This window comes from Carlito syrichta, unplaced genomic scaffold (genome assembly GCF_000164805.1).
Source record: "Carlito syrichta isolate Samal-C Ts95f unplaced genomic scaffold, Tarsius_syrichta-2.0.1 Scaffold311939, whole genome shotgun sequence".
Lineage (NCBI taxonomy): Eukaryota > Metazoa > Chordata > Mammalia > Primates > Tarsiidae > Carlito > Carlito syrichta.
This window is the reverse complement of record NW_007256035.1, coordinates 305,455-318,712: the sequence shown is the minus strand read 5'-3', so window position 1 is coordinate 318,712 and position 13,258 is coordinate 305,455. Positions and strand designations below refer to the sequence as shown.

Here is a 13,258-nt window from a genome sequence, read left to right as displayed (position 1 = left end):
CAAGGCTTGAAAGCATCTATTTATTTTCAGATCTTCATAACTTATTTTGGTCATCACTTTAAAAAACAAAGCAACAGGAAGGAAATTAAGCATGTAACTTATTTCCAAATAATTCTGACAAACTTAGAAATTATTCTAGTAACAGAATTCTTACCATTCTGTTATGATGTTAGATGCTTTAACTTTATTCAGCTCTTCTTGGATGGCCTGTTTGGCTCTTATTTCTGCATCCAAAGCAGACTGCAACTCCAGTCTAGCTGACATATCCAGTTTTGCAAAACGACGCATTTTCCATGGCATATCCTATGAAATAATATGGTTGTGTTTTTAGCTCCCTCCTATTTTATTTGCAACAAATTTACTAATCTAAGTGAAATTTGGAAGCTACTGTTAGCACTATCTTTCTCTAAAAACAGAAAAGTAACATTACTTGTGAAAATATATTATTTTCCATTCAGAAATAATTATAAATACTTAAATATAAGTGAATTCTTTCCTGGATAGTTATTTCTGATAATTATACTTAAAAACAGCTATGCATTATGTTTTTCTAAACTGGAAAAGACTTGCACTAACTGATTTCTCATGAAAAACTTTACAGTAGGCTGAAGTCTAGACAAAGTGATATAAGTAATCAGATTGACCGTAGTGTTTTTTCAACCTTCTTTTTTCTAATATGATAAACCTCCATGCAGAATGCTAGAGCTTACGGTTGCTCGTGTACCCAAGCTGGAATTTCTTAATGCTTCCAATTCTTCAGTCATTTTAGAAGCTAAGGCCTGAAGATACCCTCGTGCATCCTTTTCATCACTGACCCTAGAATATACACATAAAAAGATAGAGATAAAGTACAAAAGTAAAACAAACAGAAATACTTCACTGTGATATATTTTACTTTAAAGATTCATAAATAAGTGATAGGAATTTAAAGATATTCTTAAATAATTTTTAAAAAGTCTATCATAGTACAACTACCTGTCAATAGCTGAAAGTGGTTTATGATACTGTTCAGTTATGTACAAATTACAACTGGTGATGTTGACAAAAGTCCAGTTACTCATATCTGATAAATTAGTAAAACTTTACCCTTGAATCACAGAAACAACTCTCTCTAAATTTAACATTCAGGTCAGGTGTGGTGGCTCATGCCTATAATCCTAGCACTTTGGGAGGCCAAGGCAAGAGGATTGCTTGAGCCCTGGAGATCAGCCTAGGCAACATAGTAAGAAGTTGCCTCTACAAAAAAAAGTTACAAGAAAGAAAGAAAAAAAAGTCAGGCATGGTGGCACATGTCTGTAGTTCCAACTACTTGTGAGACTGAGGTGGAAGGATCACCTGAGCACAGGAGGTCAAGGATGCAGTGAACTCTGATCATGCCACTGCACTCTAGCTTGGGCAACAGAGTGAGACCCTGATTTTAAAAATAAATAAATAAAATAAAATAAATCTAACATTTAACACACATGCACACATGTGTGAGGTTTTCTAAAGACAACTGCAACTTCTTACTAATTGGATTCTGCCATTTTATTTTATAAAAATACAACATACCGTTTTTAAAACTGAAATATACTAAGTTCAGAAAGTTTTGTGTAAAGTAGGATATTCTGCAAAAATCAGGTTTGTATTATAATTAAGCTCTTTTGTTTTCTAAAATGATAAATATAATAACAGAGAAAAGATTAAAGTTTACTACACTCTAGTTTCTACTTACTTTCTTAAGGCTATCTAGCTGATGACGCTATTATGTTTTTTGAACGTTTTCAAATTATACACAACAAAACAAATTCCACAATCTAGAATTTCTCAAGAAAAAGTTTGCATTTGTTACATTTCCTCCAAAACAGGAGGGGAAGGTGGGAAATGAGGGGAGACTAACACATATAAAACTACAAAGGAAAGTCCTATTCTCAGGAGGAATGAAAACCATTGGTATATAGAAAGCTATATTGTACAGAGAAAAAAATTGAGTTGAAATTTGTAATGCTCAGAAGTGTATTATAATACACTTTTGGGTAGACAATTTGTCTTTGTGCAGGCTACTTGTCTTCACAGATAAAATCCAGGTCACTGAAAGTATGACGAAAATATATCTCACGTAAATCAATATGTATCTGTTATGCACACAGCAGTGATATTTAAATCTTGAGCATTGCATTAGCATTTTTTAGAATTTAAACTCCTGACATAAATGACCACAAAGAGCCAAAACAATCCTCAGCAAAAAAAAAAAAAAAAAAGCAGGAGTTATCACACTCCCAGACTTTAAGCTTTATAAGCTACAACAATCAAAACAGTCTGGTATTGGTACAAGAACAGGCATACAGAACAATGGAACAGGATAGAGATTCCAGAAGCAAAACACCAATTTCTCAACCAACTCATCTTTGACAAAGCTTCCACCTCAACCACTGATGAGAGGAGAACCTATTCAGCAAATAGTGCTGGGAAAACATGCCGGCCACACGCAGAAGATTCAAACAAGACCCCCCCCCGCCCATCTCCATACACACAAATCAACTCTAAATGGATCAAAGACATAAACATAAAACCTCAAACAACAAAAACTTTAGAAAATGCAGGAGATACCCTTATGGAAATTGGAATTGGCAACCAATTCCTAATCAAAACCCCAAGTGCCCAGGTCATAAGGAATAAGACAGACAAGTGGGACCTTATCAAACTGACAAGGCTTCTGAAAAGCCAAAGAAACCACTGAGAGAACGGGGAGACAGGCCACAGACTGGGACAATATATTTGCCAACTGTGTATCTGACAAAGGCCTAACATCTGCTATCTACAAGGAACTCAAATGTGCCAAAAAGAAAAACACAAACAGTCCCATTACAAAGTGGGCAAAAGATATGTACAGACACTTCTCAAAAGAAGACATATGAGTTGCCAACAGATACATGAAAAAATGCTCAGCCTCACTAGTCATCAAAGAAATGCAAATTAAAACCACACTGAGATACCACCCAACTTCAGTCAGGATGGCCATTATCAATAACTCAAAAAACAACAGATCCTGAGAGGATGTGGGGAAAAGGGAACACTTCCACACTGTTGTTGGAAGTGTAAAGTAGTACAGCCTCTGTGAAAAACTGTGTGGCAATTCCTAAAAGATCTAAAAATCGACCTCTCATAAACCCCGCAATCCTCCTACTGGGAATATACCTGGAGGAACTCAAATCACTCTATGAAAAAGATACCTGTACACACATATTTATTGCAGCATTATTCACAACAGCAAAAACATGGAACCAATCATGCTGCCCATGGAAGGAGGGCTGGATAAAAAAAAACGTGGCGAGAAAGCTGTGAAAAGGGAGCCATAAAGAAGGACAAAATTATGAACTTCACAGCAACTTGGATGGACTTAGAGGTTATGATACTGAGTGATATATCAGAAACAAAGAACTGAGCGAGTATCACATGTTCTCACTTATAAGTGGACCTTGAACAACTATCGTAATACTACGAGAAAGGGACTGACCATTAACAAGGATAACTGCATAATCAATGTTGGTATACCTAACCATGAATTGTACCCCACATATTTAAAATAAAAATAAAAATAAAGAATTTAAACTCCTGAGGAGTCAAATTCATATACAGCTTAAAGAAGCCCTCTATAAAGGGCTTGGTGCTCTCTTCTAGTAGATAGGAAGTTGTTTTTGGAGTACAAGCAACGGAATCTAAAAACAGATCTAATGAAACCACTGTAAGAAGTTGCCCACTCTAGTGACAAAAGTTACACATTTTTAGGCTCTATGTACATGCACATATTTTTACTGCCTTTTAAAGAGTGGTTTTAGAAATTATTTTAAGAAAGTTCATGTAGTAGGAGGGCTGTGTCCTAAAATTCTTTGAAGTCTGAATGACACAAATGACTGCAATCTTTTCATTTAATCATCTGATCTATAGTATAAAGAATAAATGGGGATGGAGATTCTTTTTTAGAGTACAAAGAAAGGTATTTATACAGTAACAATAAAGAAAGCTATATTATCATTTAAGTGTCCAGGCTAATAGGTCTCAACTAGTGTTGGTTTAGTATCTACTACAGTTCAGAGATCTTGGTCCACGCACATTTCCAGGAACCAGTGAAGTTCAATGTTTTTTACTAACTTTAGAAATCAATTTGTATAAATTACTTGTAAGCTGTATGAAATTTTATATAATAATCATCTTTTTTCTAATTTTTTTTTGATTTATATGTTGAACATATTCGTATTCCTTTACAACTGCATTCTTCTACTAACTCCGAACTTTTGGTGAAACCTACGTCTCTTTTTCTTGGCTACAGAGAACAACTGGTGGGGGGGGGGGGACCTAGTTAGCTAGAGTAAATTCATGCCATTTAACTTTCATTGGGCTCTAGGACTTAAATAACAATGAATTTTAATTATCATTGCTATTTGTCTATTTCTGATCCTGATCTTTAAAATTCTTACTTTCCCTAGCCTCAACACTACCTCTTACCTCTTGTTTCTTGATTAAGTTTAGTCATACTCATTCTCTTAACTTGTTAAAACAGTTTTAGAAGTAGGTCTCATCTTTTATTTGGCTAAATCATTCAAATGTAATCTTAATCCCATAGTATCATTACTACACACAGATCGTCCCTACCTTATGTTTTCAATTTCACTATTTATATTGGTTGCTTTAAATATGTACAAACCTTTTTTATTCTCCAAAAGTTCCCTGTCCTCACTCTCCCATTCCCAACATCTTATTTCTCCCTATCTTTTTCATTGCTATACTACTTATACCTAAATGTTCTAGTATTTAACTCTTCACTCACTCCTATAAACTCCCTGAAGTCTAATTTTTGCCTCAGCTATTTTGCTGAAGCTACTTTGTTCAAATAACTCGCCAACCTTAAAAGGCAGTCAACTAAAATCTATCTTGTTCTCTTGGTATATTTAATCCTTTCCTTTCAAGTTATCTCAAATAATTAATCCATTAATAAGTATTAATACTATTACATTCAGCATATTAGGAAGACGGAAGACATGAAAGATAAAGTTCTTGAAAAGTTGGGGAGATAGGACATATACAGTAGAGTAATTGGGAACTTGGATTCTTGAGTCAGATAGACCAGGGTCCCCAACTCCTGGGCCATGGACCAGTACTGGAACTGAGCAACACAGCAGAAGGTGAGTTGTATTACTGCCTAAACTATGCCTCCTGTGAGATCAGCACTGAAAAGCCTGTTTCCATTTCCAACATTCTATCTTTTTGAGCAGGGTTTTCTGCAGTAACAGTAACCAAAACGAGGTTATGGAGTAGACTGGACATAAGCAACACACTTCAGGGTGTCACTGTCTCCTATCACCCTCAGGTGGGGCCGTCTAGTTACAGGAAAACAAGTTCAGGGTGCCCACTGATTCTGAATTATGAAGAGTTGTATAATTATTTCATTATATATTACAATGTAATCAGAATAGAAATAAGACCCGCCTGGGCAGCGAGACCTCATCTCTACAATAAATCAAAAAATCAGCCAGGCGCGGTAGCGCATGCCTGTAATTCCGGCTACTTGGAAGGCTGAGGCGGAAGGATCGCCGGAGCCCAGCAGGTCGAGGCTGCGGTGGCTGGGAGCGGCCACTGCACTCCAGTCTGGGCGACAGAGTGAGACTCCAACTCAAAAAAAGAAAAAGAATAGAAATAAAGAGCACAATAAATGTAACACACTAGGATCATCCCCAAACCATCCCCCACCCTAGTCCACGGAAAAACTGTCTTCCATGAAACCTATTCTTGATGCCAGAAAGGTTGGGGACCGCTAAGACAGACCCAGCTTCAAATCCTAGCTCTGCTGCTTACCAGCTGTGTTATCTCACCTATACAATGGGGACAATAATATATACTTCATACTAGGGTAATAGCTAAATGAGGATACATGTGAATTTTTAGCCTAACGACTGGAACATACTGTGTTTTAATCAATATGTGCTATTATTACACATAAATGAAGATTACTGAATGAGGACTGTCTCACATAATGTGAGTAGATTTAAATAAAGAGAAAGAGAAATAAAGGTGTCATTATTGGGACCCTTTCCTGATTACATGATTATCAAAACATTCTCCTGGTTCTCCTACATGACTGTTTCATTTAGCTTTTGTTATGTAACCCTCACTATTATGCTTCTTTCTTTTCTGCTTAAAAAGATTTCAACAACTTAATTGGTCTTATTCACCAGAAATTTAATTCCCAAACTTCATATTTCTAATCCTAACCTTTATGCCAGCTTTTCTTTCTTTTTTTCTTCAAGCATTCATTAGCATTTAATGAACCTCCCTCCGTGTGGCTTCAAGCCACCAGGACACAGGCTCCCCCAACATCCTTAATCTTCTCTGCAGTTCTTCTGTTGAAGAATTTGGCCTTCACAATTACAGGCTGCTTTGGGAGCTTTCCCTTTCCCAGAACTTTGTAGTAGCCCAATCGCACCACAACAATGATGGGAGCAGCTCCAGTTTGTTTTTAGCAGCATTCACTCGTGTCTGCTCATTGACCAAAGTCCACATTTTATCAAGGTTGACATTTGGGCAGAAGCTCTGGTTCCTCTTTAAGTAATAATGCCTCATACCAACTTTCCCAAAGTAACCTGGGTGATATTTGTCGAAGTTGATTCTGTGGGAATGCATGCTAATCATATTACCACAGCCTCCTGGGTGCTTTCGTTGCTTGCCAATATGGCCATGGCCGTGGCTCACGTGGGCCCAAAGTTTCAGGTCTTCCTCAGTCTGGATGGCATGCTGACGGTTGAGATGAAAGAGCTATGCCAGTTTTTCAAAAGCATATCAGAAATCCCCACTAAGATATCTCTGGATCAGCTCAGTCTCACTAATGAAAAAAGAACAGCTAAAACTGATTGTGCCATCTTTCCCAAGGTGGTTACCACTCTTGACTTGGCTATTTCAATGATGCCATCACTTTCTTAATCTCTCCAATTCAGAATTCAGAAATACTTATTTCTCCTCATTCCTTGACCTTCTTTTATAGTTATTAAGTCCTATATAGTTTTCTTTCATAATTTCTCCCACATTTGTTCACTTTTCCCCAAACATTCCATCTTCTATTTCATCCTGAACATTACTGTTAAGAGTTATCTTCCTAATATATCATTTTAATTAACACCATTATCCCTTGCAATTTATATTGCCTTATAAATAAGTCAAGTTGAAATTCTTACCCAGTATTCATGACAACGTTGTGGTAATTTTATTAATTACTACTTTCTTTTAAATAAATTCTCTAACTTTGATCAAACTAGGTGTAGGACCCTTTACTAAACTCAGTGTCTTAAAAAAAATATATAGTTCAACTGATTAACCCCCACTTTTAGTGAGCACCTCATCTAAGGTAATTAATTCTCTCTCTGCTATATTGAACAATAAGTATAATGTAAACATTTAAAAATCCAAAAACATCCAAAATCCAAAGCACTTCTGGTCCCAAGTATATCTAGGGATGCTCAAACTGTAAACCAAACTCACAAGATGAAAATAGCCTAAGCCTTCTGCCCTTTATAAACTTGGATATTATATCTCAGACAATTAACTTTCAAGTAGGTGAGAACTCAGAGAACATGGATTATATATTTTGTGTTTTGCCTATTAGGTATTTGCTCATTTGTATCTGATACATTAATCTACTTATAAATAAAAGGTGTGGATAATAACAACTTTTATGCAAAACAACTTTCTTGTTGTTCTGATTTTCTTCATATTTCAACTTGAAAGTGAGAAGTGTACAGTGAGTGCTCTGTGACATCATATAAAAACTTTCATCTTTACCCTATTAACTCCTTCTACAGAGCCCACATTTAAAGCTTCTTCCTTTATTAGAACCCATTCCAGCTGAACCCATTATGCTAGACACTTGAAAAGATCAGTGGTCTAGGATCACAGGCTTTGGCCATACAGCTTTGTCTTCTTAAGTCATTTTCAGCTCCCCGATTACCAATTTGATAACACAGAAGCTGTAAATAGTAAGTAATAATTTTGATATTATAAACTTAGCTACAGGTTGAAATAATTTCATTTCAGAAATGTAGACTTGATGACATAAATGTAAATTAAACATTAATGAACCAATAATTGTACTGTTTGGAACACAATCAAATTTCCACATCTGGGCACTTCACTTTATGTACAATGAATAGTCACACTCATAAGTATAAGATCTTTGCAGTTAAGGCAATATCAAAATACTTGAGTCATTTAAGTAAAATTACTTCAAAATACATTGTTTATTCACATTTGCTTTTATTTAAGAGGTTACTAATCTGCTATAACTAAGGAAAATGGAAAAATACTTGAGCCAAAATATGAGCATAGGAAGCTACAGGCTGAGTATCCCTTATCTGAAAAGCTTGGATCCTGATTTTAATTTTTTATTTTGGAATATTTACATATACATAACAAGATTATCTTGGGGATGGGATTCAAGTCAAAACACAAAATTCTTTTATGTTCTCCCCCCTTTTTTTTTGAGTTGGAGTCTTACTCCATCATCCAGAATGGAGTACAGTGGCACACTCACATCCACCCCAGCGTTGATCTGCTGGGCTTAGATGATCCTCCCACTGTTGCCTTCCAAGTAGCTGACACTACAGATGCATGCCACCACGTCCGGCTAGTTTTTGTGATTTATTGTAAAGACAAGGTCTCACCAAGTTGCCCAGGCTGGTCTCGAATCTGCGGGCTCAGGTAATCCACTGGCCTTGGACTCCCAAAGTGCTAAGATTACAGGCTGAGCCATGAAGCCCAGCCTCTTCTAAGTTTCATATACATCTTATACACATAGACTAAAGGTAATTTTATATAATAGTTTTAATAATTTTGTGCATGAAACAAGGTTTTGACTGTGTTGTGATGGTTACTCATAACATGAAGTCAGGTCTGGTGACATCCACTTGTGTTGTCAAGTCAGCACTCAGAAAGTTTCAGATTTTGAAGCATTTCAGATTTTTGGATTAGAGATGTTCAACCTATACTTATTTAAATACAATATTTGCCACAAAGGGTAGAAAAAAACATCTATCATATGCCAAAAAGGGTAGAAGTGTAAATATAAAAAAGTTAAGCTCCCTGTTTTTGCTGGGAAGTAAAGTATTTGCTGGATTCTACTTTGCCATGTATTTTTTTATGAGCATCAGAATGGTAATTTAATTAATGAATTAATATGAAGGTTACTAGGATGACTATTTCAAATTAAATCCCAAAAGCTTTAGAAGCAGTTGATAAAATGAAACAATAACCATTTAAGGTTTTTAAAGTGCTATGTGTGAATTAATATGTTATAACCATGAGAGAAGGTGATAGTATAGTATCTTTAGCTTCTAAATTTTTTACAGGCTTTTTGTTGCTTGAAATAATCACAAATATAGCAGTTTTCATCTAAGAAAGAAACATCTAAAGCTAGTAGATGAGTTTCATCAGTTCTTTAAAGACCATTTTTGACTTGGGAGAAGATAACATTTTCTTTTTTCAGAAAGTATTACCAGATTTCAATGAAGCTGTGTAAAATCTGGTATGGAACAATTGTTGGAGTTAGGGAACAAAAGAACATAACAGAAAACACAGTAGAATGCAAATAACAGATCAATAATAAAACTGTGCTTTTCAGAATACCTTATTTTTCACAACCGACAAACAAGATTAAAAAAAAATGTTAGTAGCCTTTTGGAATTCACACCAACTTGGTCATATGCCCATAAATCATCAACAAAATCACATTTAAAAGTTCACTCACCACTGAATTATTTCTGTGATTTGGGCTTCCCAATGTGCAACTGATTCTTTCTTGTCTGCCAGATCTTTTACCTCTTCTTCTAACTGCTGGTTGTGCATACTTAAATTCTCATATAAGGTGGTAAGCTGAAAGGTAGTTTTAAGACATATATGACTTTTAGAACAAGGATCAAAATATTCACACAGCTGTTGTTAAATTTGATATCTCACTCTCTTCTACTCAAAAGTGCGTGTCTTTTTATTATCATACATCCTTCTGGTCATTGAATTTGGAATTCTCTTGCTACCTTAGCTTTTTCCTTATCAGATTTGTCTACTTGCCTGAAGAACTGTCCACTTCTGCTGATAATATCTCTTTTTTTTAAATCTGAAAATGTCTTTTCTTTTTCTTTTTTTTGAGTTGGAGTCTCACTGTGTCACCCAGACTGGAGTGCAGTGGCCACTCCCAGCCACCGCAGCCTCGCCTGCTGGGTGCCGGCAATCCTTCCGCCTCAGCCTTCCAAGTAGCTGGAACTACAGGCGCGTGCTACCACACCCGGCTAATTTTTGATTTATTGTAGAGATGAGGTCTCACCAAGTTGCTCAGGTGGGTCTTGAACCCGCAATCTCAGGCAATTCACTCACCTCAGCCTCCCAAAGGTGTGGGATTACAGGCTGAGCCACCGAGCCCGACTGAAAATGTCTTTACGTCATCTTTTTTTTAAGCCAAAGTTTATAATTTCAAAACAAATATACAAAAATGAACAATGTGAGCAAATTCCCATGAGCCTACCACCCAGCTTCAACAATGATCACTCTTATGCCAGTCTTGTTTCATTTGTACTCCTGTTCTCTTATTCCTTACTCCTATATTATTCTGAAATAAATACCAGATCATACAATTTTATCCATACATATTTCTGTGTATCTAAAAAATAAGGTCCTCTCTTTTAAAACAGAATCACAATAATGGCTGGGCGTGGTGGCTCAAGCCTATAATCTCAACACTTTGGGAGGCCAAAGCAAGAGGACTGCCTGAGCCCACAGGATCGAGACCAGCCTGGACAACTTGGCAAGACCTCAACTCTACAATGAATCAAAAAATTAGCCATGTATGGCAGTGTGCTCCTGTAGTTTCGGCTACTTGAAAGGCTGAGGTGGAAGGTTGCCTGAGCCCTGCAGGTCAACGCTGTGGTGTGAGCACGCCACTGCACTCCAGCCTGGGCAACGGAGTAAGACTCCAACTCAAAAAATAAAAAAATAAAAATAAATAAAACCACAATATTAACATACTTAAATAAATTTAACAAGCTTCCTCATATCATCACATAGGTAATTGTTCAAATTTCCAGTTATTTCAACATGTCAAAAAACTTAAATTAGCTAAATGGAAGCATGACACCAATAAGTAAACACAGCTCAATTATTTGATATATTTTTCAGACTATTTTATTTAGAGGTTCCCCTTTAGCAGTTTTGTCTTGTAATTTACTTGTTGAAGAAAGTGTAGGTTGCCCTGAAGAGTTTTCTACATTCTAAACTTTTGCCTTCATTTTCTGAAAGATATTTTGGCTGTATATAATGTTCTAAGTTGACGTTGTTTTACTTAGGCACTTTAAAGCTACTACTTTTTCTTCTGAATTCTATGTTTTTTTCTGTTGGGAAGTCAGTTTTCAGTCTTACTTTCACTCCTTTGAATATAATGTGTTTTTTTTCTCTGGTTGCTTTTAGAATTTTATATAGGTTGTTGGTTTTTGGCAGTTTTTCTAGGGTTTGTCTAAGTAGGGTCTGAATCCTAATGATCACTTTAGGGTTTGTGTATTTACTTAATTTGTGGCTAAATGGTTCTCATAGGTTTGGGAAAATTATGGCTCATTAACTCTTCAGATATTACCTCTGCCTCAATGTCTCTCTTCTCTCCTTTTGAGACACTTAGGTATTTCAATATTAGAGCTTTTCATCATGTCCCCTATGTTTTATATCCTCTTTTTGTATTTTCTATTTCTTTTAATTGCTGACCATAATTTAGTCGTCTCCACCTCCTACTCTTCCTCCTTCTTCTTAACATATGCAGTCCTTTCTTTGGCTTTCTCCTCTCTGTTGCTAAAACTTGCTATTAAATACCTTGGTTATTTTATCCTTCACTTCTAGAAATTCTATTTGACTCTTTTGTATAGAGTCCAGTTGTCTGCTAAAATTCTTTATCATGCCTTCTACTTTCTTGTACATAACAGTTAAAGTCCATTTACTCAAGTTCCATACTGGGAACTCTTGTGGGTCTGAAGTACTAACTGCATGGCTTCCCTTTCTTTTTTTTTTTGCTTTTTTTTTTCCTCTTGGTTTTCAGTGATTTTGTTGTGTTTGCTGATATGCCTGGCAATTTTCCCTGCATACCACACATTGTGTAACAATATTTTTAAGGTAAGTCGAGGTTCTGAATAGTATCTTCCTCCAGTGAGTATTTACTTTTACCCTGGGTAAGCAAAGAGATTTCAGTCCTAGGGCTGGGTTTCAGTCATTGAGAGGGCTCATCTGATTCTGATTCATCCTTACTCCTAAAATGTAGCCTTTTAATGGGTCCAACTGAAAGCCTGACTTATTTACTAAGGATTCTGCAACTTGAAAGACAAAATAGATAGACAATGACATTCAAAATTTCTCTTTTCAGTCTTGTAAGACTGTGGAATACTGTGCTCAACTTTTCAGATTCTCAGCTATTGCTTTCATGTTGGCAAATGCTTTAAAAGGAAAAGTCACACTGAATGTTGGGCTCATTTCTCTGCACTACTTTTCCCTACAGGAACTTGGTTAGCAAAGTCTTGACTGCCTTGTTGTCACCTGAATGTCTTCCTAAAGGTGAATACTGTAAGAAGTATTCCTATAGTAATAAGTATTTTTTAGGTTTTCATTTATTTAATTTACTTGCAGGGTCTTACTCTGTTGCCCAGGCTGCAAAATATTGGTTGCTTTGTTATCACCTGACCAATACTGTAAGAAGTATTCCTATTTATTTATTTATTTATTATTTACAGAGTCTTATTCTGTTGCCCAGGAGTGCAGTAGCACAATTACGGCTCACTACAGGCTTGACATCCTGGGCTGGTCTCAAATCCCTAGGCCTAAGTGATCCTCCTGCCTAGGTCTCCCAACATAATGAAGTACAGGTATGACCTACTGTGTCTGGCCTAAAATATTGTTTCTAAAATCCAGTTTTATAGCTCTTCTTGGTGAGGTGGTAGGTATAATGTAAGCTAATCTGTCATAGCAGCAACAAAATTCTTGCTTTAGGTTTTTTTAAATTCATGAAAAATATTCACACACTATTTAAATCTATTTCATAGCTACATTTTTTCCCCCTGACAAATAGTCTTTATTTACTATTAGTTATTATTGTTCCTTTTTATCTTTTTGGTGTTTTTGTGTTAGTTCCTTTTTGAAAACTCAACATTCATGGAGGCGAATTTTTCCCAGAAGAGTTATTTACAGAAGGAAGCTTTTTGGGAGTGAGGGA

At 36.1% G+C, this 13,258-nt stretch overlaps 1 protein-coding gene and 1 pseudogene across 6 annotated transcripts in view; both read right to left on the bottom strand.

The window, feature by feature from the left end:
• Window positions 1–13,258, bottom strand: part of CDC42BPA (CDC42 binding protein kinase alpha) — a 338,092-nt gene that overhangs the window by 79,924 nt on the left and 244,910 nt on the right. For all 6 annotated transcript variants that reach the window (XM_021718207.1, XM_008069336.2, XM_008069337.2 and 3 more), the window contains 3 exons: window positions 9,770–9,894; window positions 711–816; window positions 155–303 (listed from right to left, as the gene is read on the bottom strand). In XM_021718207.1, coding sequence (XP_021573882.1) covers window positions 155–303; window positions 711–816; window positions 9,770–9,894 — 380 coding nt within the window. The remainder of the gene's footprint in view (window positions 1–154; window positions 304–710; window positions 817–9,769; window positions 9,895–13,258) is intronic.
• LOC103271837 lies at window positions 6,323–6,767 on the bottom strand (annotated as a pseudogene).